This window comes from Mobula hypostoma, chromosome 27 (assembly GCF_963921235.1).
Source record: "Mobula hypostoma chromosome 27, sMobHyp1.1, whole genome shotgun sequence".
In the NCBI taxonomy this organism is placed as follows: Eukaryota; Metazoa; Chordata; class Chondrichthyes; order Myliobatiformes; family Myliobatidae; genus Mobula; species Mobula hypostoma.
Genome location: NC_086123.1, coordinates 32,637,225 through 32,664,236, shown reverse-complemented (window position 1 = coordinate 32,664,236; position 27,012 = coordinate 32,637,225). Strand labels below are relative to the sequence as shown.

The 27,012-nt window shown below is 43.1% G+C and overlaps 1 protein-coding gene across 1 annotated transcript in view; it reads right to left on the bottom strand.

Annotated features, from left to right (window-relative positions):
• Nucleotides 1-3,473, bottom strand: part of LOC134338393 (aldehyde dehydrogenase, mitochondrial-like) — a 66,386-nt gene extending 62,913 nt beyond the window's left edge. Inside the window, exon 1 of the mRNA XM_063034185.1 lies at nucleotides 3,379-3,473. Within this exon, the coding sequence (XP_062890255.1) occupies nucleotides 3,379-3,473 (95 nt within the window). The remainder of the gene's footprint in view (nucleotides 1-3,378) is intronic.
• Nucleotides 3,474-27,012: the final 23,539 nt, after the last annotated feature.

Genomic DNA, 27,012 nt, shown 5'->3' with positions numbered 1-27,012 from the left:
ATAAATGAATAGATTACAGCAAGTATATATATGTACATCGAATAGATTAAAAATAGTGCGAAAACAGAAATAACATATTTTAAAAAGTGAGGTAGTGTTCAACGCCTATTTAGGAATTGTCTGGCAGAGGGGAAGAAGCTGTTCCTGAATATGGAACTAAAGCAAAGAACTTCAGGAAAAGAGAAAGACAAGATGGCAATTTTTGAAGGAGTCGGACACTTTTATACTTAGGATAAGGCAAATTCTTAAGATAAACAAAGGGGCCAATTAAAAAATTACACAGTCACAGCATGTGCCATATCACGTGCTAATACCTAGCTAACCCATCAGCTTTACGCCAAGGCAACCAGTGCAGTGCTCGCTCAGGGCACCATTGGGGAGTGGTTCTGTACCTCTGTAGGAGTCCGTCAGGGCTGCCTCCTCTCCCCCACTCTCTTCAGTGTCTTCCTGGAACAAATCATGAGTGTTGCCCTTGAAGATCATGTGGGCACAGTCAGCATCGGAGGGGGAACATCACAAACCTAGGATTTGCTGTCGCCATTGATGGTCTTGCAGGAAAAGAGGATGAACTGGCCAACCTGGTCAGCCATCTTGACAGAGCCTCCACAAAGTTTGGAATGGAAATAAGTGCCGAGAAAACCAAGCTCATGGCAAATGCCAACGGTGCCATCACAACAGACATCTCAGTCCACGGTCAGAAACTTGAGACAGTGCAGCAGTTCAGATACCTGAGGGCAATCATCAGTGGTGAAGGATCAAGACCAGAAGTCCCGGCAAGAACCGCACAGACAATGACTGCACTATCCAAACTCAAGACAATATGGAGGGACAGCAGCATCACCATGAAGTACAAGATCAGACTCCTGCCTGCATTGGTATTCTCCATCTTCCTGTACGCATGTGAGACATGGACCCTCACAGCAGAGCTACAGAGGAAGATACAGGCATTGGAAATGAGGTGCTGTCGCAACATATTGGGCATCTCATACCTGGACCATCACAAACGAGCAGGTCTGCAAGACCAACCAGCACCACTTTGGCCCCCATGAAGACCTACTCACAACGGTGCAGAAAAGAAAGCTGAGATGGTACGGCCACATAACAAGATCCAGTGGCCTTGCAAAGACCGTTCTACAAGCAACTGTGGAGGGGAAAAGAAGGAAAGGTAGACAGAGGAAAAGATGAATGGACAACATTAAAGAATGAACAGGGAAAACACTTGCGGTGACCCAGGCTCTGGCACACAACCGCGACAGATGGAACAGACTGGTGGAAAGCTTGTCATGACGGCACCCTGACGACTCCACCAGGAGTTTAGGGCGCAAGGAAGGAAGGAAGGACCTAGCCAATGATAAACTACGATGCAACTGTTATACCACTATTCCACCAATAGGTGGAGACAGACACCACATATCGTGAAAATATACGCGCTTAAACTATTTAAATTGTGTTATTAGTAAAAACAGCAAATTTATTCTTGTTATAAACCTTATTAAAAACATAAACAACTGATTCCAACACACAGAAGAGAACGCAAACACGAGGAAATCTGCAGATGCTGGAATTTCAAGCAACACACATAAAAGTTGCTGGTGGACGTTCATCAGAAGTTGCTGGTGAATGTGCGTTCACCAACAGCTTTTATGTGTGTTACAGAGAAGAGAAAACAAGTTGGTTTGATGTTGCAGAGAAGGTGGGAGTGAGAGAAATGGATAGAACAAAGGAGATATCTGTGAAAGGGCAGCACCATGGTTGCCATCTTCAATCTGAAACATTAACTCTTTCTGAAGATACTGTCTGACTTGTTGAGAGTTTTGTTTCCAGCACTTGCTGCTTTGCTTTAAGCTTGCCAATGATAATGCTTTTGAAAGTCAAGAATAGATAGTCAGAGATTGTTGGGGATTCTCTTTGCCCAGTATTTGTGGATTGAAGTACTTTTCAGCCTTATTTCAAAGTTGCGTTGACCATAGTGCACTTTGGCATGAGTTACTTTATTTGCAAGTGGAGGTCGGCAATCATCCCCACATCTATCCTTAAGATGGAAGGAAATTTATCAATGAGGCAGTAGAATATGGCTGGGCTGGGCTGGGAGCAGGACCCTGAGGAACAGCTTTGCTAAAGCTTATTGATTTGTCCCATTCTGAGAGTATCTTGTCACCTGCTATCCAAGATGCAAAGATGCTTCGATCTACCTCACACACCATCCTTTTAATTCATAGTGAGCATTTTGGGAGAAAACTGCTCGTATTGAGTTTCTAGACCTGGATCTCTCTTCCAATGGAGTCATCAACGACTCTATTACGGATGACAAGCTCAGTTCTGATTTCTGTTCAGTAGCACTCCAGATTTCGTTCCAGCCGGTAACCAAAGATACAGATAATTTATGAATTTCAGGCGAGCTGCACAAGGCACACATAGCACATTTAAGACAGCAAGCACAAAAGAAGATATGAGTAAAATACACTCACACAAAACAAATATTATCCAAGTCCCTGAGTCCATGAACGTTGCAGCAGTCTGCAGTCGAACACGTTACAGCTCGTCTTCTGATGGTTATCACTGGGGAGCAGAACCAATTCTGGTTCAGATGTCATGCCACACCACTTCCTGTGGAGCATAATGACTTTGTTGCCTCTCCTGGGCGGCTGTAAACAGGCAACACTGTGGCTTGAGGTCTAGTCTTCACTACAATCAAGGCCACGCGGCTCCGCCACTGTCATACACCAATACGTCAGTGAGTTGGAGCGGCTGCATCCACATTAACAATGTCCGGCGGGGTCTCGCGATCACAAGAAAAACGACTATGGCAGACATCCCACCCTGCAAAAACTCATTTCAGGGAGGTAGCTCCATCAATTTACGGGAGACTTCCGGGAGAGGTGGGAAGTCTGCAATAGAGTAGCTCCTTAGCAGCTGGCCAGCTAGTTTAAATAACGTTAGCTATGCTAATGAACGAATGACACCTGTTAAACTCACCTCAACATGTCTTTTACAGTCTTAACCCACCATGGGCAATAGAAAAGTCACTGTTGCAAACAGTGCAGCGAGCAACACTGTCATTATTTTGACCCCTATTAGGCAGGGGTACACTTTAGGGTAGTCTGGGGTGACGTACGTTTTATATTTTCTTATTTTGAAACACTCTGTCATGGCGTGCGTTCTCTCACTCTCGCGCACTCTCTCTCTCTCTCTCTCTCTCTCTCTCTCTCTCGTGGTCGCTCTCAGGCGGTCTCTCACTCTCAAAAAAATTTGGTTTCCAGGACATTGTATATAATTTGCGGGCATCAGGGAGCCACTATTAATATGCGGGAGACTCCCGGAACTTCCGGGAGGGGTGGGATGTCTGCTAAAGTGACCCTTTGCTGTTATACCGCACACCTCCTTTGTGCACTGATGCCTCTCCGTGTAGGCAGCAGCGCGATCTGCGCCAAGTCCAGCTCCTTCAGTTTCTCCACCAGTGATGGGGTAGACATGCAGTACTTCACTAAAGTCAGCTGTATCAGTGTTACAGTGGAGTAAAGGGAATTACAGAGGCATGAGAGAGGAGCTGGTCAGAATTGAGTGGAAAAGAACACTGGCAGGGATGACAGCAGAGCAGCAATGGCTGGAATTTTGGCAGGTACATCGCTAAGAGGAAGAAGTATTCTAAAGGGTGGATGACACAACCGTGGCTGACAAGAGAAGTCAAAGCCATCCTAAAAGGCAAAGAGAGAGCATATAATAGAGCAAAGATTAGTGGGAAGTCAGAGGATTGGGAAACTTTTAAAAGTCAACAGAAGACGGCTAAAAATGTCATGAAGGTAAAAATAGAATATGAAGTTAAGCTAGCCAATAATATTATAGAGGAAGCCAAAAGTTTCTTCAGATATATAAAATGTAAAAGAGGGGCAAGAGTAGATATCAGACAACTGGAAAATGATGCTGGAGAGGTAGTATTGGGGCACAAGTAAATGACGGACAAACTGAATCAGTATTTTGCACCAGTCTTCACAATGGAAGACACTAGCAGTATGGTGGAAGTTCCAGGTGTCGGGGGTCATGAAGTGTATGGTTACCACTACTAGACAGAAGGTTCTTCAGAAACTAAAAGGTCTGAAGGAGATAAGTCACTTAGACCAGATGGTGCACTCCCCAGAGTGTGAAAGAGGTGGTTTAAAAGATAGTAGAGGCATTAGTAATGATCTTTCAAGGATCAATTGATACTGGTGTGGCTCCTGAGGAATGAAAATTTGCAAATATCACTCCATTCTTCAAGAAGGGAGAAAGGCAGAAGAAAGGAAATTACAGGCCAGTTAGTCTGAACTAAGTGGTTGGAAAGATGTTGGAGTTCATTGTTAAGGATGAGGCTTTGGGCTCCTTGGAGGCACTTGATAAAATAGGTCATAGTCAGCATGGTTTCCTTAAAGGAAAATCTTGACTGACAAGTTTGTTGGAATTCTTTGAAAAAAATAACAAGCAGGATAGACAAAGAGTGCTGGTGTACTTGGATTTTCAGGTGGCCTTTGACAAGATGCTGCACATGAGACTGCTTAGCAAGCTAAGAGCCCATGGTATTACAGGAAAGATACTAGCATGGATAAAGTATTGGCTGATTTGTAGGAGGTAAAGAGTGGGAATTAAAGGAGCCTTTTCTGCTTGGCTGCCGGTGACTAGTGGTGTTCCACAGGGAGCTGTGTTGGGACCCATTCTTTTCAATTTATATGTTAGATTTTGGGATGACAGAATTGATGGCATTATGATCAAGTCTGCAGATGATACGAAAATAGGTGGAGGGTCAGGTATTTTTGAAGAAGTAGAGAGCTTATGTCATCAACCCTTTCTCTGTTTTCTATTAAAACTGTCAGAAAAATACAGGAACATGGAGTGTTTTTTTTTGGCGTGTGCCTTCGTGCATGCGAGTCTGTGCGTGTGTGCCTGCGTCTGCGTGCGTGTCTGTGATGATGTCTTTTTCATGGCTTTTACAAGGTGCGGAGCGAGAGGGAGACTGTGTGACGCTCCACTCCTCACACAGACACTTTCGCAGTATTTTCCCTTTATTTTGCGAGGTCGAGTTGCGATCTCGACACTCAACCTGGCACGGATGGAAAGCGTACTTGGGAGTGGCCCCGGCTGGATTCGAACCCGGGAACCTCCGCTCCCGGGTCCAGCGCCGATGTCATTGCGTCACCAGCCGGCCCAGCAACATGGAGTTTTGAGTAAGGCAAGTCCAAGGGAAAGAATTACAAGGCAGAAGGGAGGGTATTGCATTCAAGGTATCAAAGTTGTGAAGCTTTGAAGGAAGTACCAATTTTTGGGAATATGGTGTAATTAGTGTCAGGAATCTTAGCTGAAGCAAGATAGCTTCCGTCCCTCTTCCCTCCGGGAGAAGGCTCAGGAGCTTGAAGACTCGTACGGCCAGATTTGGGAACAGTTTCTTTCCAACTGTGATAAGACTGCTGAACGGATCCTGACCCAGATCTGGGCCGAACCCTCCAAACATCCGGACCTGCATCTCGGTTTTTTTGCACTACCTTACTTTCCATTTTCTATTTTCTATTTATGATTTATAATTTAAATTTTTAATATTTACTATCGATTTGTACTCCAGGGAGTGGGAAGCGCAGAATCAAATATCGCTGTGATGATTGTACATTCCAGTATCAATTGTTTGGTGACAATAAAGTATAAGTATAGCTTAACCTATAAGACAGTTTGAGGGTTCATCTAACTAGTAAGATTGCTAGGAATGTTAACACTGGGGATAAAAGATACACTAGCTGACCAGCAGGTGGAAAATAGTGGTTACACAGGGGCCTTTTCCAGTTGGCTGTCGGTGACTAGTTGTTTTCAGTGTTGGGTCCTCTTCCTTTCACATTATATGTCAATGATTTGGATGACAGGACTGATGGCTTTGTGGCCAAGTTTGTAGATGAGATACAAAGATAGATGGAGGGGCAGGCAGCATTGCCTGCAGAAGGACTTGACAGATTAGGAGAATGGGCAAAGAAATGGCAGATGGAATACAGTTTTGGGAAGTGTGTAATCATGTACTTTGGTGGGCCAAATAGAAGTGCAGACTGTTTTCTAAATAAAGGGGAAATTCAAAAATCTGAGGTGAAAAGGGACTTGGTAGTCCTCATGCAGGATTCCCAAAAGATTAGTTTGCAGCTTGAGTTGTTGGTGAGTAAAAGCAAATGTGATGTTAGCATTCATTTTGAGAGGACTAGAATATAAAAGCAAGGATGTAATGTTGAGCCTCAGATTAGAGGGATGTCCTTTTAGAATGGAGATGAGGAGGAATTTCTTTAGCCAGAGAGTGGTGAATTTGTGAGATTTGTTGCCACACACAGCACCTGCTTAGACCCCACTGATCATTGTCACGTGAAACCATGGGAGCAGGTGGTGGATGGTCGTATGAGCAGCTGGTACATATCACAAGTCCTAGTTATGCAGCCACTGACACCAGGCAGACAATCTCTGAAAAGTATTGATAATGGCTGGGGTCACCCATCTTGTAAAGACACTATCCAGAACTGTGCAAGTCAGCCAGTGAGAACAGCGAGAAGAGTTTAAAAAGAAGACAGATTTATACAGTGGGTGTCGGAGGAGCGGGCGTCAGAGTAGAGGGAGACAGAGTAGGAAGGCTTTGGCTCAACGGGGCTTTGGCAATAAAAGGTCGAGGCGAGGTAAGTTATCTGTGTAGGATACAGACACAAAGTATGTGTGTGAGGCCGGTTTTCTGTGCTTGGTGTCAGATATGGAAGTCCAGGAGACTCCCAGCCTCCTGGACGGCCATATCTGCACCCGGTGCGTTGAGCTGCAGCTCCTTAGGGACTGCATTAAGGAACTGGAGATGCAGCTCGATGACCTTCGTCTGGTCAGGGAGAGTGAGGAGGTGATAGAGAGGAGCTATAGGCAGGTAGTCACTCCGGGGCCTGGGGAGACAGATAAGTGAGTAAGTCAGGAGAGAGAAGGGCAAAAGGCAGATGCTAGAGAGCACCCCAGTAACTGCCCCCCTTAACAATAAGTACTCCTGTTTGAGTACTATTGGGGGCACAGCCTACCTGGGGGAAGCAACAGTTGTCGCGCCTCTGGCACGGAGTCTGGCCCTGTGGCTCAGAAGGGTAGGGAAAGGAAGAGGATGGCAGCAGTGATAGGGGACTCTATAGTTACGGGGTCAGATAGGTGATTCTGTGGATGCAGGAAAGAAACATGGAAGATAGTTTGTCTCCCAGGTGCCAGGGTCCAGGATGTTTCTGATCATGTCCACAATATCCTGAAGTGGGAAGGAGAACAGCCAGAGGTCGTGGTACATATTGGTACAAGCAACATAGGTAGGAAAAGGGAGGAGGTCCTGAAAACAGACTACAGGGAGTTAGGAAGGAAGTTGAGAAGCAGGACCGCAAAGGTAGTAATCTTGGGATTACTGCCTGTGCCACGCGACAGTGAGTATAAGAATAGAGTGAGGTGGAGGATAAATCTGTGGCTGAGGGATTGGAGCAGGGGGCAAGGATTCAGATTTCTGGATCATTGGGACCCTTTTGGGGCAGGTGTGACCTGTACAAAAAGGATGGGTTACACTTGAATCCCAGGGGCACCAATATCCTGGTGGGAACATTTGCTAAGGCTACTGGAGAGAGTTTAAACTAGAATTGCTGGGGGGTGGGAACCAAACTGAAGTGACGGAGGAAAGAGAGGTTGGCTCACAAATAGAGAAAACTTAGAGAGAGTGTGAAAGGGAGGATAGGCGGGTGATAGAGAAAGGACGCACTTAGACTGATGGTTTGAGATGTGACTATTTTAATGCAAGGAATATTATGAACAAAGCGGATGAACTTAGAGCGTGGATCAGCACTTGGAGCTATGATGTGGTGGCCATTACAGAGACTTGGATGGTGCAGGGGCAGGAATGGCTACTTCAAGTGCCAGGCTTTAGAGGTTTCAGAAAGGATAGGGAGGGAGGCAAAAGAGGTGGGGGCGTGGCACTGTTGATCAGAGATAGTGTTACGACTGCAGAAAAGGAGGAGGTCATGGAGGGGTTGTCTATGGAGTCACTGTGGGTGGAAGTTAGGAATTGGAAGGGGTCAATAACTCTACTGGGTGTTTTTTATAGACCACCCAATAGTAACAGGGACAGCGAGGAACAGATGGGAGACAGATTCTACAAAGGTGTGATAATAACAGGGTTGTTGTGGTGGGAGATTTTACTATATCAAATATTGATTGGCATCTCCCTAAAGTGAGGGGTTTAGATGGGGTGGAGTTTGTTAGATGTGTTCAGGAAGGTTTCTTGACACAATGTCCAATGAGACATGGAAAAAGCCTCTGACTATCCACACGATCAATGCCTCTCATTATCTTGTACACCTCTATCAGGCCACCTCTCATCCTCCGTCGCTCCAAGGAGAAAAAAGTGGGTGAGCTTAAAACATGGATCAGTTCTTGGAGCTATAATGTTGTGGCCATTACTGAGACTTGGATGGCTTAAGGGCAGGAATAGTTACTTCAAGTGCCAGGCTTTAGATGTTTCAGAAAGGGCAGGGAGGGAGGCAAAAGAGGTGGGGACGTGGCACTGCTGATCAGAGATAGTGTCAAAGCTGCAGAAAAGGAGGAAGACATGGAGGGATTGTCTACTGAGTCTCTGTGGGTGGAAGTTAGGAACAGGAAGGGGTCAATAACTCTACTGGGTGTTTTTTATAGACCACCCAATAGTAACAGGGACAGCGAGGAACAGATGGGAGACAGATTCTACAAAGGTGTGATAATAACAGGGTTGTTGTGGTGGGAGATTTTACTATATCAAATATTGATTGGCATCTCCCTAAAGTGAGGGGTTTAGATGGGGTGGAGTTTGTTAGATGTGTTCAGGAAGGTTTCTTGACACAATGTCCAATGAGACATGGAAAAAGCCTCTGACTATCCACACGATCAATGCCTCTCATTATCTTGTACACCTCTATCAGGCCACCTCTCATCCTCCGTCGCTCCAAGGAGAAAAAAGTGGGTGAGCTTAAAACATGGATCAGTTCTTGGAGCTATAATGTTGTGGCCATTACTGAGACTTGGATGGCTTAAGGGCAGGAATAGTTACTTCAAGTGCCAGGCTTTAGATGTTTCAGAAAGGGCAGGGAGGGAGGCAAAAGAGGTGGGGACGTGGCACTGCTGATCAGAGATAGTGTCAAAGCTGCAGAAAAGGAGGAAGACATGGAGGGATTGTCTACTGAGTCTCTGTGGGTGGAAGTTAGGAACAGGAAGGGGTCAATAACTCTACTGGGTGTTTTTTATAGACCACCCAATAGTAACAGGGACAGCGAGGAACAGATGGGAGACAGATTCTACAAAGGTGTGATAATAACAGGGTTGTTGTGGTGGGAGATTTTACTATATCAAATATTGATTGGCATCTCCCTAAAGTGAGGGGTTTAGATGGGGTGGAGTTTGTTAGATGTGTTCAGGAAGGTTTCTTGACACAATGTCCAATGAGACATGGAAAAAGCCTCTGACTATCCACACGATCAATGCCTCTCATTATCTTGTACACCTCTATCAGGCCACCTCTCATCCTCCGTCGCTCCAAGGAGAAAAAAGTGGGTGAGCTTAAAACATGGATCAGTTCTTGGAGCTATAATGTTGTGGCCATTACTGAGACTTGGATGGCTTAAGGGCAGGAATAGTTACTTCAAGTGCCAGGCTTTAGATGTTTCAGAAAGGGCAGGGAGGGAGGCAAAAGAGGTGGGGACGTGGCACTGCTGATCAGAGATAGTGTCAAAGCTGCAGAAAAGGAGGAAGACATGGAGGGATTGTCTACTGAGTCTCTGTGGGTGGAAGTTAGGAACAGGAAGGGGTCAATAACTCTACTGGGTGTTTTTTGTAGACCACCCAATAGTAACAGGGACATCAAGAAACAGATAAGGAGACAGATTCTGGAAAGGTGTAATGATAACAGGGTTATTGTGGTGGGAGATTTGAACTTCCCAAATATCAATTGGCATGTCCCAAGAGCGAGGGATTTAGATGGGGTGGAGTTTGTTAGGTGTGTTCAAGAAGGTTTCTTGACACAATATGTAGCTACGCCTACAAGAGGAGAGGCTGTACTTGATCTGTATTGGGAAATGAACATGATCAGGTGTCAGATCTCTCAGTGGGAGAGCATTTTGGAGATAGATTTGTGATCACTATCTCCTTTACCATAGCATTGAAGAAGGATAGGAACAGAGAAGTTAGGAAAGTGGTTGATTGGAAATATGAGGCTAGCAGGCAAGAAGCATAAATTAAGAACGGATGTTCTCAGGGAAACGTATGGAAGAAATGTGGCAAATGTTCAGGGGATATTTGCGTGGAGTTCTGCATAGGTACATTCCAATGAGACAAGGAAATGATGGCAGGGTACAGGAACCGTGGTGTACAAAGGCTGTTGTAAATCTAGTCATGAAGATAAGAAGAACTTACGAAAGGTTCAAAGAACTAGGTAATGATAGAGATCTAGAAGATTGTAAGGTTAGCAGGAAGAAGCTAAAGAATGAAATTAGGAGAGTCAGAAGGTACCATGAGAAGGCCTTGGCGAGCAGGATTAAGGAAAACCCCAAGGCATTCTACAAGTATGTGAAGAGCAAGAGGATAAGACACGAGAGAATAGGACCAATCAAGTGTGACAGTGGAAAACTGTGTATGGAACCAGAGGAGATAGCAGAGGTACTTAATCAGTACTTTGTTTCAGTATTCACTACAGAAAAGGATCTTGGCGATTGTAGGGATGACTTGCAGTGGACTGAAAAACTTGAGCATGTAGATATTAAGAAAGAGGATGTGCAGGAGCTTTTGGAAAACATCAAGTTAAATAAGTCACCGGGACCGGATAAGATGTACCCCAGGCTACTGTGGAAAGCGAGGGAGGAGATTGCTGAGCCTCTGGCGATGATCTTTGCATCATCAATGAGGGCAGGAGAGGTTCCGGAGGATTAGAGGGTTGCAGATGTTGTTCCCTTATTGAAGAAAAGGAGTAGAGGTAGCCCAGGAAATTATAGACCAGTAAGTCTTACTTCAGTGGTTGGTAAGTTGATGGAAAAGATCCTGAGAGGCAGGATTTATGAACATTTAGAGAGGCATAATATGATTAGGAATAGTCAGCATGGCTTTGTCAAAGGCAGGTCGTGCCTTACGAGCCTGATTGAATTTTTTGAGGATGTGAGTAAGCACATTGATGAAGGTAGAGCAGTAGATGTAGTGTATATGGATTTTAGCAAGGCATTTAATAAGGTACCCCATGCAAGACTTATCGAGAAAGTAAGGAGGCATGGGATCCAAGGGGACATTGCTTTGTGGATCCAGAACTGGCTTGCCCACAGAAGGCAAAGTGTGATTGTAGATGGGTCATATTCTGCATGGAGATTGGTGACCAGTGGTGTGCCTCAGGGATCTGTTCTGGGACTCCTACTCTTTGTGATTTTTATAAATGACCTGAATGAGGAAGTGGAGGGATGGGTTAGTAAATTTGCTGATGACACAAAAGTTGGGTGTGTTGTGGATAGTGTGGAGGGCTGTCAGAGGTTACAGCGGGACATTGATAGGATGCAAAACTGGGCTGAGAAATGGCAGATAGAGTTCAACCCAGAAAAGTGTGAGGTGATTCATTTTGGTAAGTCCAATATAATGGTACAATATAGTATTAATGGTCAGACTCTTGGCAGTGTGGAGGATCAGAGGGATCTTAGGGTCCGAGTCCATAGGACACTCAAAGCTGCTACACAGGTTGAATCTGTGGTTAAGACGGCATACGGTGTATTGGCCTTCATCAACCGTGCGACTTAGTTAGAGGTAATGTTACAGCTATATAGAACCCACGTCAGACCCCACTTAGAGTACTGTGCTCAGTTCTGGTCACCTCACTACAGGAAGGATGTGGAAGCCATAGAAAAGGTGCAGAGGAGATTTACAAGGATGTTGCCGAGGACTGGGGAGCATGCCTTATGAGAATAGGTTGAGTGAACTCGGCCTTATTTCCTTGGAGTGACAGAGAATGAGATGTGACCTGATAGAGGTGCACAAGATGCTGAGGGGCATTGATCATGTAGATAGTCAGAGGCTTTTTCTCAGGGCTGAAATGCATGAGAGGGCACAGTTTTAAGGTGCTTGGAAGTAGATACACAGGAGATGTCAGGGGTAAGTTTTTTATGCAGAGAGTGGTGAGTGAGTGGAATGGGCTGTCGGCGACAGTGGTGGAGGCGGATACAATAGGGTCTTTGAAAAGACTCCTGGATAGGTACATGGAGCTTAGAAAAATAGAGGGCTATGGATAAGCATAGGTAGTTCTGAGGTTCGGCACAGATTTGTGGGCCGAATGGCCTTGAATATGCTGTAGGTTTTCTATGTTTCTATCCAAATTAACTCCAAATCATGCAAAGGCTCAAATTTTAAAAATTCTCATCTCTCTTTGCAAATTCTTAAATAGCCTTGAAACCCCTCTCTCTGACCAAGACATACTAAGTTTTCCTTATGTGTTGCAGTGTCAAAATATCTTAGTGAATATTTACGTGTGAAACACCTTCCTCAATGCAATATTGTTGAAGGTTTTAGTTAGGAATTCCAGTAAAAACAACTGGTCTAATTCAATTTATAGCATTTTGCACAATGTGCTGGAGGAGCTCGGCAGATCAGCCAGACAGGTCCTGTGGATGGGAATGAATAGTCGATGTTTCCAGCCAGACCCTTCAACAGGACTTGCGTCTAATTCAATTCCCACTTGGGTAGTTTACACAAATTAACAAGATGATTTCATTCTTCATGTCCGGGCTGAGACATCTAATAGATTAAAGTAGAAAGAGCATGAGATCACTGCACAATCCAACCTCTTTTGCAATATAACATTTAATGATTAATGATTTAATCTACCTTTACTTTGATAAATCAGTATTAGTAATCAAATTCTGATAAATGACTAAGCAGTTTAAAACGACAAGCACTTTAAAATAGCTTTCCAATTATAGTTTAGTTACTTGAGAAGAGCACGTAGTATTAATAACGATGCAGAATCTGCTGTACGTAGTTGCCAGCAAGAGACATTTACAGGAAAGCTATGCCAATATTTCAATATCATCTGGTCTGTTGATTAAGAGCAACCTGGTGACAGCAACGTCAACGATGGTTGGGCGGAGTTGAGATATCATTGCTAAACACCTGGCTGGATTATTGCCCACCACGAATCCGACAGTGCGTTAATATTGTTACACGCTTGGTTCCACCCTTCTTATCGTTACATTCTCCTTCTCACGTGTCTGGTGTTCGGTCTTTTCTTGAACGGGGTCCATGGTGTTTCTTTGTTTTGTGTCTGTTTGTGGGAGGACAAATCTCAGAGCTGTATTTTAATTTAAATTTAATTTAATATATTGAGATACAGCTTGGAATAGGCCCTCCCAGCACCCTGAGCCGCGTCACCCAGCAATCCCCCGATTTACTCCTAGCCTAATCACGGGACAATTTTCAATGACCCATTATCAACCAAGCAGTTGGTCTTTGGACTGTGGGGGGAAAACCGGAACATGGGGGGGAAACCCACACATTCGCAGGTTTCTGTGTGCATACTTCGATAATAAATGTACTTTGAATCTATCAGCATGGAGGACATTTACTAATGGAACCAATGAGGAAGAAAGAAACAGAAAATTATGCTGATGTTGTGGGTAAAACAAGCACCATGATGGATTAATCAGTCAAAAGGGCTGTTATTTGCTGTCCATTTATACAATTATAATATTACTAAACAAGTTCAGTTTTCTCAGCCTTCCTCTATATATAGATATTGTAGCCCCCAGCCAGCCTCAGGGTCGCTCGGCTCGCTGTCGTCTAGGGAAACAGCCCTCGGCCCCACCAAACTGGGTAATAGTTTGTGTGGATGCTGTGTGATGTACCCCACCCCGCCCAAATATCAGACAATACACCAGATACGATTAAGTGATTTACAGTTTATAGATATTACTGGAACTATATAATTAATAGAGATAAAATATAAAAGGAAAATAAAAGGCGCCACACTTATGAAAGTTCAATCTCTTCGTGCACAAACAGTTGGAGCTCAGGACCCTTCTTCTTCACGCTGCGACCCCTCGGACCACCTCGACCGGCCGCCTGGGACCAACAACAGTGGTCGACCAGACGCTCCACCCGAGTCCGTCTCCGTCTCCTCTCCTCGCTGAACACCCTGGACCTTGGACTCCTGCTCGGGGTCTGACCCCGTTAGCGGACTCACAGTATCTGGTCCATCCTCTGTCTCTCTCTCCCGCCTTCTCCCCAAAAACCCGCGCATCACACTAACTTACAGACACACAGAAAGAATAACACCTATCCTAATTGGTTCGTTCATCCTCTTATCAGTAACATAATTCAAACAAACTGCTAGTGGGAGGACTTTCTCAGCAGTTAACATAACAAAGAAGCCATTTCAATTATAACATAACAAAGAAGCTATTTTAATTAGACTACGCAGTAACATAAAAGAAGAAACCCCTTACAATATAAACAAAACAAATAAAAAATCATTCCCCACAAACGAAAGCTAATCTCAAAAATCAGACAGTATTGATGAATTCAGGAAGCTACACAAAACCAAGACAGGTTAATACACCTGAAGTGACATTAAAGTAGCTTTAGATGTTTTGACAAAGCTTTTAAACATGACAACATAAAGAATACAACGTGGGTCAACAAAATGTACACATTCCTATGCAAAGTACTTACAGCTAAATATGCTTTATCACGTTCAATGAGGTCAGCTAAGCGGTGTAAAAGGAGCCCTCTGAGTGACACATCCATTAATCGCCATGGTGATCCAAATTTAAATGCATCTTTCGCTGCCTCCACTGCTTTATCCACGTCAGCCTGTGGGCAGATTAATCACAACATCTGACAATATTCAATACAAGTACACAGCACGGTAACATAGTGGTTAGTACAACGCTTTAGAATACCAACGGCCCACTGCTGCCTGAAAGGAGTTTGTATTTTCTCCCTATGATTGCATGGGTTTCCCCCGGGTGCTCTGGTTTCCTCCCATGTACCAAAGGCATACTGTTTGTTAGGTTCATTGTTTATTGTAAATTGTTCTGTGATTGGTATAGAATTCAACCAGAGGGTTGCTGGATGGAGCAGCTCGAAGGCCAGAAGGGCCTATTCCACACTGTATCTTAATAAAGACATAAATAAATAACTGGAAAATAATTTTCTAACAATAGAGGTACACACTCTTATGTTATGTTAATTCTGTTCTTGCCAGTTCTAAGGCCACTTACCACTGAGATCCATCAAGCCTCGCTAATCCTCAGGCAAATTCCCTCCTCATCCTTTTCCTCAATTCTCTTAGAAACCAAATATCATCATCACTCCCTTCTCAAAAGTATTTAGGGATGGACAGAGTCTGCTGTCTTGGTCTGTAGAACCCGATTCATCATCATCAGCCTTATGTACCATGTCGTATAATGTGGGTGATCATGGTCTTTCCATGACCGTGATTGTTCTTGGCAAATTTTCCGCAGAAGTGGTTTGGCATTGCCAACTTCTGGGCAGTGTCTTTACAAGATGGGTGACCCCAGCCATTATCAATACTCCTCAGAGATTGTCTGTTTGGCGTCAGTGGTCGCATAACCAGGACTTGTGATGTGCACCAGCTGCTCATCCGACCATCCACCACCTGCTCCCGTGGCTTCACGTGACCCTGATCTTGAGTGGGGGGCGGTGGGGGGGGGGCGTTTAGCAGGGGCTACTCCTTGCCTAAGGATGACCGGCAGGTTAGCGGAGGGAAGGAGAGCCTCACACCTCCTTTGGTAAAGACACAGCTCCACCCCGCCACCCGAACACTCATATATAGCGCTTAAATAAATAAAAATGTTGAGAACTTTATGCCAAATCTTTCATATAAATTGGAAATAGTTAAGGCCTTAACATCAACCTAATACGTTAATATCGGGTAAAAAGGGACTTAGTATGATTATTCAATCATATTCTATTGCCCTTCAGCCTAAAGTATGGAAATCTTGCTAATGTTATACAAGCTAACTTGGACAAAGACAAATTGAATTGGAATCAGTGCTGTAAACCTTTAGAAAACTGCTTCTTGGAGCATGGGAATTGTCCAATGAATAATGATTGGATAACTTGGCCTTTATCCACTCAGATTTAAAAGAATGAGAGATTAGATTAGATCTCTTCTCAGAGATCCTGGAAGGAATAAACAAAGTAGATGCCAAGAAGCTGTTTCCTCCATCTGGAAGGGCAGAACTAGGGCAGAACACAGTCTACAATAAGGATAGAAGAACCCTTCACCAGAGAGTTATACATCTTTAGAACCGTCAACGACAGAGGAATGTCAATGACCACAATCGAGTTTGGTTGGGAATGGCTAGAACTCTGGATAATTCCAGAATCAGAGACTGAACAACAAGGTGGATATGAGACACAAGATCAACCATCATTCTACCCAGTGTGGAATAGATTTGAAGAGACCCAAGGATCACATGACCCACACACTTCATTTTTTGAATGGGATCTTAATGACCTTTGATAATCCAGATGTGACTATTTCACTGCATGCTTGACTCTGCCTGTATGCCCAAAGTCCCACTACCATTCAATAATGAATTCCACCAGTTACCCAATAAGTGATGACAAGCCTAGACCTGTAGTTCCCCTCAGCAACCGTGGAGAGAGAAACAATTAACATTTTAAGTCACTAAACTTCCACAGAACAAGGAGAAGTTAGAAAAAAAACATGGTTCTAAGTTGCAGAGAACAAAAGGAAGTTCAGTGTTCAGCAGAACATCTGCAGACTTGTCTCAATAATGGAACTGAGAGAGAATGACAATGGTTTCTTAACTGCAGCCGGAGCCATAAATAGAAGATGAATGATGACCACAGATTAAAGTTCCTAATACTCAACTAACAGCTTCACTGTACATCCTGACTGTTTTGTAACTGGCTAGAGTCTCCCGGTAATTTAATACACCATTTTGGGTTGGTGTCAAAAGAGAGCAGCAAATCACCTGGCTCAGACTGGATGACAAATGGCTGTGCTGATTTGTAGGGGCTGACATCTACAGCTCCTTCATGAACTTCGAGGTCACTGGATACAACAGACAGTAGGAACCCCAGTGCAGGCGAACATAGTATTCATTCCTGTTCAGATCAATGTATTACAATGTACTACCAACTTCTAGATATATCTAATTGTCAGGGTATGTTATCCCAGCAAAGCTTCCCAGACCATTGCATTGTCAAATGAAAAACCACTGGTCAGTTGGGCTTGGCACTCTAATGCACCAGGCCATCCTGCAGGTTCTCCTGTGTTTTACTTTTACAATGTAAGGTATCAGAGAGAATTTGTTGGATCCAGCTAGTATTAATTATGAATAATATCCTTTCATAATTCTGTACTTTCTTAACAGAATTCAATATGCAAAGGACGCAGGAAGTGTTCAATTTAAATCAGGGGTTCCCAATCTGGGGTCCACGGACCCCTCGGTTACTGGTAGGGGTCCATAGCATAAAAATGGTTGGGAACCTCTGGTTTAAATGAAAGATTTAAACAATGTCAAATATATATATAAAAAAACAAATCACCTTATCTCCTTCAGCAACTTGACATATGATTTCTCCTGTGGCGGGATTGATGGTTGGAAATGTTTTCTTACTGACTGCATCATGCCACTCATTGTTAATAAAGATCTGCAATAGAGGGAAAAAAGGATATATACCTTTTGTTAAGCATGGGATACAGAAACCAATCAGCACAAAACTTGGAAGAGTTTCCTTAATTTATCATTTCTTTCTCCAGTATATTCTGTGCTAGATAAAGAACAAATTTGACATTTGGTATGTGATCAAACATTACTGTGAACGCCAAATCTATGACAGTTCAATTGCTCCAGAACTACTTTTATAACTCACACGGTTTAAAATAAAGTATAGAATACAGAAAACAACCTCCTTGCGAATCTTCGAATATCCTGAGAAAATTGTACTCAAAAATTTCTTCAGGACATTGAGAGGTAGCCAATTGAAAAAGGCCGGGTTGGTGTTCGATTAATTTAAACCTTCTTAAGGTATACTTAACAAATTATGTAAAAATCAGCTGAACAGTTAAGTAACTCGTCAGAACCAGACAGATGCTACAACTTTTTAGTGTGTTTTGGTGTGCTGAAGACAAGTGCAGAAAAAAGACAAAATTGTGCTGTTTCTCCAGTAAAGAGTTAAATATTCTAACCAAATGCAAGTTTATATGGAGATGACAGGCTTTGATTTATCTTCAAATTCCTTTGTCTAAGTTATACAAACTTCTTGGTGGAAACAGAATTCCAACAATAGATTTAGAATTACATTGTATCAGATCATTGTTTGTTTAGTCAAAAATACTCCTTTGATTCTTTGAACCATGAGCAAAAGCAAAGAGATTTCAAAGTTCAAAAGTTCAAAGTAAATTTGTTCCTGAAGTACATATATGTCACTGTATACCCCGCTGAGATTCATTTTCTTGCGGGCATACTCAATAAATCCATTGAATAATAACCATAACAGGATCATTGAAAGATGCACCAACTTAGGTGTCAACCAGAGTGCAAAAGCCAATAAACTGTGCAAATACAAAAAGGAAAAAAAAACAATAATAATAATAAAAAATAAGCAATAAATATTCAAATACAATTTTGGATGCCAAGATCAAGACTAGATGAACTGTTTGTCCATCGTCGACGTTGATGAGGAACTCGACACCGTTATGATGGTGTCAAGACTAGTGCGTCATTTGGATTTAAGTGAGGGAGAGTTGCGCAGCGTCAGCCTCACTCTCTCTTCCCAATTCCCATCTGGATCCAGTGGCAAGACAGAGTCGAGACGGCTGGAGATGGGACTTGGCGCAGTGGATGAACTATGACCTTACCAAATGGTGTTTTATTTACATCTGCTTCATTTATGCTGTAAAAAACATAAATTTTCATGGCATTTACATCCCCATGACAATAAACATGGATTTGAATATACTAAGGTTATCTAGAACTGAAGGAGAGTATCAACCACAATTTTGTTGTCCAGATGACAAGAAGAGCGCTTCCAATGGCAAACGTCCGTGTTTCTCTCTCTCATACACAATGCTAACCAGTAAATCAAAGTGTTGTGTATTTAATATTTCAGTAATGTTTGAGTAATAGGAGGGAGGAGAAGATGGCGGCGCAATGCAGCTTGCGCGGCCACTCCGGTGAGTGATATCTGTAATCAGTCAAGTGGGGTGCCGTACACAATCCTGATTTGATGGAGGCAGACGTGAGAGAACGGAGGAACATCTGGAGAAACTTCTGAAATGCCTTTTTCACTGCTGCTGTTACTGTGTGATCCAGAATCTCTGGAGGGGAAGGCCCCAAGTCCTCGGCTTTGCTTGTTGCTCGGCAGCCGAGACGGGGTCGAGGCGCTCGGTGCTCGGTGTCGGAGGGCTGGTTGGAGGCTCGAAGTTTTCGGACGGACTCAGAGTCGGCTGTGGTCAGGTGCTTCCAATGCATCGACAGTTGTCGGTGCCTGGCGATTTATGGCAGAGAGAGTTTCTCCCTTCTGCTGCCTGCTATCAGGACTATTGGGAGTTGATCGGAATAGACAATAGACAATAGACAAAAGGTGCAGGAGTAGGCCATTCGGCCCTTTGAGCCAGCACCGCCACTCACTGTGATCATAGATGATCATCCACAATCAGTATCCAGTTCCTACCTTATCCCCATAACCTTTGATTCCGCTATCTTTAAGAGATCTATCCATCTCTTTCTTGAAAGCATCCAGAGACTTGGCCAGCAGAGCATTCCATATATCCATCACTCTCTGGGTGAAAAAGTTTTTGCTCAACTCCATTCTAAATAAGGGCCTACCCCTTATTCTTAAACTGTGGTGTCTGGTTCTGGACTCACCCATCAGCGGGAACATGCTTCCTGCCTCCAGCGTGTCCAATTCCTTGATAATCTTATATGTTTCAATAAGATCCCCTCTCAGCCTTCTAAATTCCAGAGTATATAAGCCCAGTCGCTCCAATCTTTCAACATATGACAGTCCCGCCATCCCGGGAATTAACCTTGTGAACCTACGCTGCACTACCTCAATAGCAAGAATGTCCTTCCTCAAATTTGGAGACCAAAACTGCACACAGCTCTCCAGGTGTGGTCTCACCAGGGCCCTGTACAGCTGCAGAAGGACCTCTTTGCTCTTATACTCAATTCCCCTTGTTATGAAGGCTAGCATGCCATTAGTTTTCTTCACTGCCTGCTGTGCTTGCATGCTTGCTTTCAGTGACTGATGTACAAGAACACCTAGATCTCGTTGTACTTCCCCTTTTCCTAACTTGATTCCATTTAGATAGGAATCTGCCTTCCCATTCTTACCACCAAAGTGGATAACCTCACATTTATCCACGTTAAACTGCATCTGCCATGCATCTGCCCACTCACCCAGCCTGTCCAAGTCACCCTGCATTCTCATAACATCTTCCTCACATTTCACACTGCCACCCAGCTTTGTGTCATCAGCAAATTTGCTAATGTTACTTTTAATTCCCTCACCTAAATATATTGTAAACAGCTGCGGTCCCAGCACTGAACCCCGCGGTACCTCACCGGTCACCGCCTGCCATTCCAAAAGGGACTCGTTAATCGCTACTCTTTGTTTTCTGACAGCCAGCCAATTTTCAATCCATGTCAGTACTCTGTCCCCCAATACCATGTGCCCTAATTTTGCCCACTAATCTCTTATGTGGGACTTTATCAAAGGCTTTCCCAAAGTCCAGGTACACTACATCCACTGGCTTTCCCTTATCCATTTTCATAGTTACATCCTCAAAAAATTCCAGAAGATTAGTCAAGCACGATTTCCTCTTTGTAAATCCATGTTGACTTGGACCAATCCTGTTACTGCTATCCAAATGTGTCGTAATTTCATCTTTTATAATTGATTCCAGCATCTTTCCCACCACCGACATTAGGCTAACTGGTCTATAATTCCCTGTTTTCTCTCTTCATCCCTTCTTGAAGAGAGGGACAACATTAGCCACCCTCCGATCCACAGGAACTAATTCTGAATCTATAGAACATTGGAAAATGATTACCAATGCATGCACGATTTCTAAAGCCACCTCCTTAAGTACCCTGGGATGCAGACCATCAGGTCCCGGGGACTTATCAGCCTTCAGACCCAACAGCCTATCCAACACCATTTCCTGCCTGATAGAACTTTGAGACTTTTTTTTTACCGTTCCCATGGTCTGCTCTTTATCAAATTATGGTATTGCTTTGCACTGCTGTAACTATATGTTATAATTATGTGGTCTTGTCAGTGTTAGTCTTTGGTTTGCCTTGTTTTTTTTGTGATATCACTCTGGAGGAACATTGTGTCATTTCTTAATGCATGCATGCATTTCTAAATGACAATAAACGAGGACTGAGTGTCCTCATAATCTAATCTAATCTAAAAGTGGTGTAAATATATTGTCTGATTAAGCATTCTTTGCAGTGTACGTAATTCATTATGGGTTACCTGTAAAAAACAGAATACGTCAGCATGCTGCAACATAATAAATGCATGCCTCACTAGAGTAAAAGTGAAGTACCTGATTTATCCCCAGCTCTCCTGTCAGTTAGATTTTGGAGTTACAAATCGTAACGGTGGCGACAAAGGTATTTTAAAAAAAACCGAGACAATTACCTTCCTTGTTGAAGCGCAGCATGTTCTTTCTTTGCACAAGGGGAGCGAGAGAGAGACATTTGAAGTTTTTTTAAAGCGCACCACTTTTTATTTCTTATAAAGTGCAGAAAGACATTGGAGTTTTTAAAAAAAAGGCAGATAATGGACAACATTCTTGGGCTCAGAAACATTGAGTACCAGGTGAGAATAATAGTAAATTAAAAAACACAGAAATGCCTGGCTACATCTGAAATATAGATGTGTTGAATTGCACAACAGATAACTGGTTGTTATATACAGAGCAAGTTGAAGCAAATGAAATAACCAATGAGAAATGAGTGTCAGTTTTGTTGACTGCAATAGGTGGAATATGGTTTGCTTAGAATGCACAAGAAAGAGAAAAAGATGAAAGGTCAAGTAACAGTTTCAAAAAGAGCACCAATCTGCAGAATGTTGATGAAAAGTTTGATTACAATGAGAGGGCAGATGAATGCTATCTTTTCTTTATCAGATTCACTCATTGGTATTTGGTAATTAGATCCAACTCACTGAACCATTTGCTTCCACTTAAGCAGGCCAGAGCACCCTCAATCTGTTGAACTGTCTTATGGTCTGGGATTGTGCATCTGTTCAGTATTCTATAATCAACACACATTTGTATTTTCCCATTCTTTTCCTCACAACTACTATAGGCAATGCATAGGGACTCCTCAACTCCTCCAGCTTACTTAAGTTTCAGCAGGAGCTGCCAAATATCTTCAACCTCTGCTGGTGCTAACCTGTGAGATTTCTCTCGGAAAGGTGTGTCCTCTGTCACTTTGATTGTGTGATGAGTACTCTTGGAGCAACTAACATCAAACTCATCAGTAGAAAAGACATCTTTGTGTTCCAATATCTTATCAGTTAGTCTCTTTTTCCATTCCTCTGGAACTAGAGAGTCGTTTAAGTCAAATGACTTTGAGGGCAACTTTCCCAATACAGGAGGCAGCTTTTCTTTCTTTTACTCCACCAGAAAGCTAGAAACTACCACCACAGGAAAGAGCTGTGTGATCTGCTGCCTCGTTTGAGGGTGATATCTCCTCCTGAGGTGTTCCTGACAATCATGTTTATCCTTTTACAATAGGCAGCTGAAGATTTCTGCAGTTCAGGTCTCACCAGTACTCCTGAAGAAAAGAGTGACTCTTCTTCTTATTTGTCAGGAGCATCCACAAGAATGGCTGGTGTGCTGGGCACTCCTGAAAATGTAGGTGTTCCAGTCACTTTAACTACTCCACCAGGACATAAAGTGACTGGTTTAGAGTGAGTATACCACACTATTCCTCTTTTATTCTGAATGTCCTGCATAGGAAACTTATACGTTCTCAAAAGCACCTCTGAGTACAGGGTGAATAGACAAAGTCTTCAGAAAGTTCTCTCTCCTCTCTTTACATGCTCCCACAAGCCTTCTCACAAGGAAGGAAACTTTACCCTTTATGACCAGAACCAGGCAGACCAACACAAGTGTATCAATAGTCTCGGCTACTCCAACATCTGCTTCTGAAAACTCCAATTTCAATGTCAATGATCATCGTCACTAAGCCCCAAATTTCAAGAGCACTGATAATAGTTAATGGTAAATGCATCAAATACCTGTTGTTAAGGAGTCTGTAGAGTAAAGTAACTTGGGAATCTGTGTCAAGTACAGCTCTGGTATAAGTGCCTTCAATCTGTATGGATACATCGGAGCCCGGCCCCACTAAGCCCTCAGGAATAGTGTTTTGCACTTTAGCACTTCTGTTAATAGACTGATTGGAATGTATATGTTCCAGGACATCGGGCTGTTCCTTTACTGGGTCCCTCTGTAGACATTACTCAGCTTATGGAACTGTCTCGCCCCATAATCATATTTTCCTCTTCTCTAACTTCTCTTAGTAGCTCAGTAAAAGGTGGTGGACCACGCCTCTTGTGGGTCATTCGATTACGTAGAGCAACCATGTCATGTGACAGTGCGCCCTTCACAACTTGCCCCACTCTCAGCTGATTTATCTCAGACAGTTGAATGCTCCCTTTTGTGGCACAAACAACGCAGCAGTTTATCCAGCCTGAAAATGTAGGCGGAGCGCCTCTTAGATTGTGTTTGAACTTGACCATGAGATCAGCTGAACTTTCACTATAGCCAAAAGCGTTCTCCAGAGCCTGCATAATTAGCTGTCGAGGCTAAAGGATTTTCTGCCTGTAAAAACTTTATTTTATCAGCGGCAGGACCTGTTAAACTCTCTACAAGTCTCTGCTTCTTTATATCGTCTGAGCACTGCCATTCATCTAGTAAATGAGATGTCTGTTCAACCCAGGCCTCACATTCTTCTTCCCCATCAGATGTGGGCTTGACCCCAGAGAACATTCTCACCTTGGATCTCAGGAGATATGCTATGGCATTTATCGACCAGTGAAGTGGTCGCAGACACCAGCTCAGAATCTAGATCAACAGCTGAAGGACTTAGTAGATTTTTAACATCAGTCAAAGTATTTCCTTCATTCCTCAGAAAAGAGAGCAACTTAAAACTGCAAATCTTCACCCTCAGCAGCATCTGGAATTGTATTCTGAGCAACTCTAAACACATGAACTGGCCACAACCCTGCCTCGCCAGGTATTCCTATCACATCAGCCAGAGTGGGTTCAGTCACATCACTGGAAGTCTGGACCAGCACAAGATATTTGCCAATGGATTCATCCAATCTGCGACCGATCAGTGTAACTTTCTCCAGAGGTTTCACAAGATTCAAGGCTTTGAGTAAAGTGTTATTACTAACATCAACAGAAACATTGCTCAGTATACATACATTGTGAGTGGATACTCCGTTTTATTACACCAAACCTTAATCCCCATGGCATCCATATCACCTTCACTGGTATAACACCAGCTTGATGATAAATAAATCAGCTATCCAAACATTATATAGAGTACAGCATTCATACCACGTTAGATCATATAAGCATCCTACCCCGGATGAGCCCCCAATAATGTAATCCTCTCACTGTAAGCTCATAATAAGTTACCTATTATCATGAATACAAACTAACAGCAACATAACTTTACAATGCGTGGGAATAGTGATGAAAAGACCATTACCAGTTAATAAACGGGTCTAGGATGAAAATAATTTGGGTAAACACAAAAAATACATAAAAGTTTGAATGTTTAGTTTAAGGGAAAAAAGACCCTGTATAAATACTGACAGACACCTATGCAAACTTAGTGTTTGCTAGAAAGCAATAATTTTGCTCACACCAGTTTAAACTTAGATTTAATTTGCATTGACAAAATATTTTAAATTACAGCAAACAAAGTAAAGGGCCCATTGCATATATATAACACACACACAAAATGCTGGAGGAACTCAGCAGGCCAGGCAACATCTATGGAAAAGAGTAAACAGTTGATGTTTTGGGCCGACACCCTTCCACAGGACTCAGGAAGGGCCTCAGCCTGAAGTGTCGACTGTTTATTCTTTTTCATAGATTTTGCCTGGCTTGCTGAGTTCCTCCAGCACTTTGTGTGTGCTGCTTGGATTTCCAGCATCTGCAGATTTTTTCTTTCTTTATGATTGAACCATCACATATATATCAGTTTACAGTGTGCACACAATTGTTGGAGCTCATTGTCAAGTTTCAAGATTCAAAAAACTTTATTGTCATTCTAACCGTACATCAACTCTGCAGGGCAGAATGAGACAGTGTTTCTCAGGGGCAGTGCAATCATAACATAACAAACGCAACACTAAATAATAAACATAACAATAAATAGAAAAACACAACAGCCACATGTCAGTTAAGATCAAGTTATAAGTGTCCAGTGCAAGTTAAAAGTGTCCAAAGCAGAGTCAGGTAGAGCAGCTGTTTAGCAGTCTGACTGCCTGTGGGAGGAAGCTGTTTAGTAGCCTTGTGGTTTTAGTTTTGATGCTCCTGTAACGTTTGCCTGATGGCAGAAGAACAAACAGTTCATGGAAAGGGTGTAAGGGGTCTTTAATGATGTACCGTGTCATTGACTCTGAAGGAGGTCTTGGACAGAAGGTAGGGAGACCCCAATAACCTTCTCTGCTCCTCTAACCACCCTCTGCAAGGCTTTTTTGTCGACAGCACTGCAGCTGGAGTACCAGGTTGTGATGCAAAAGGTCAGCACGCTCTCGCATAATCAATCCAGTTGGCATCACTTTGTTTACTCATGGCACCAAAATGTTTCTGCACTGAAGAACCATGTTCTTCTGGCATGTTGGTTGTCCATTTCCTCCATCTTTCTCGAAACTTCTTCAATCCTGAGCGCTCTCAAATGGCTACCCCCATTGTCCGTTTCTTTCTCCTGGGCATCTTATTGGCCAAAATATTAACAAGACAAATTCTATTGGCTGATACAACAAGCCTAACTTATTAATCAATGGAATTTTTATTTTAAACAGCAAAATGAAATACTCACTTGAAACTGTATATTATTGAGTATATAATGTAACTAAAGGAACACTTCTTAATATAGATTTGCATTTTGAGGAAATCTGTGGAAAATAAAATGCCCAACAGCATAACTGCACTAATAAAATGAAGCATTGTCTTAAAGCAGGGTATTAGATGAGCAGAGCTAAAGGTGGCACCCAGTTCACCAGCAAAATAGCTACATTCTTCCTATTCTAATGTATTGATTTTCCTTTTCAGTGTAGCTGGATCTTTGATCCATAGCAGCGCTCAAAACCGCGGTTCCGCACAACGGCATGTTCCCGTTCTTTGAGCTCATCAATTGGCCGTATTTCTGTATGTTCAGGTCTGGCCCGAAGTCTCACAGTGAGAGTGGCTGTCAGAGGGCTCTGCACCCAGTAATCAGCCAATCTCTCTCTCTCGCTCTCGGTAGTGAGGGAGAGTTTGCTGCCGATTCTCGAGTCAGAGAACTCAGATTGAAAAGCCACGTTTCAGACGGACTGCAACAGTAAAATAGCGACGATTGTCTCTCCTGTCATCGTGGAAGGAGTGATATCTGTCTCTCCCTTGCTAGTCAGAGAGAGGGCCTGTGCGATGTGGAAAATGTTGGAGTGCACAGTTAGTTTCTGATGGGCTGTAGACCATGGTCTCTCTTTGAGGACTGTGCTGTTGCTTGCATGTTGGGTGGTGGGAATGCTGATGCTTTATGCTAGAATAAATTTGGGAGGGTTGATGATGTTTGCTGTTGCTTGTGCATGGGGGAAGGGTAGGGGGCTTTGGGTTCTTACTTTTCTCTGTCATTTGTTCTTTGGGGGTTTTTCTTCTGTTTCGTGGATGTCGGCAGAGAGTAAGAATTTCAGGTTGTGTATTGTCTACATTCTCTGATATTAAAAAGGGCT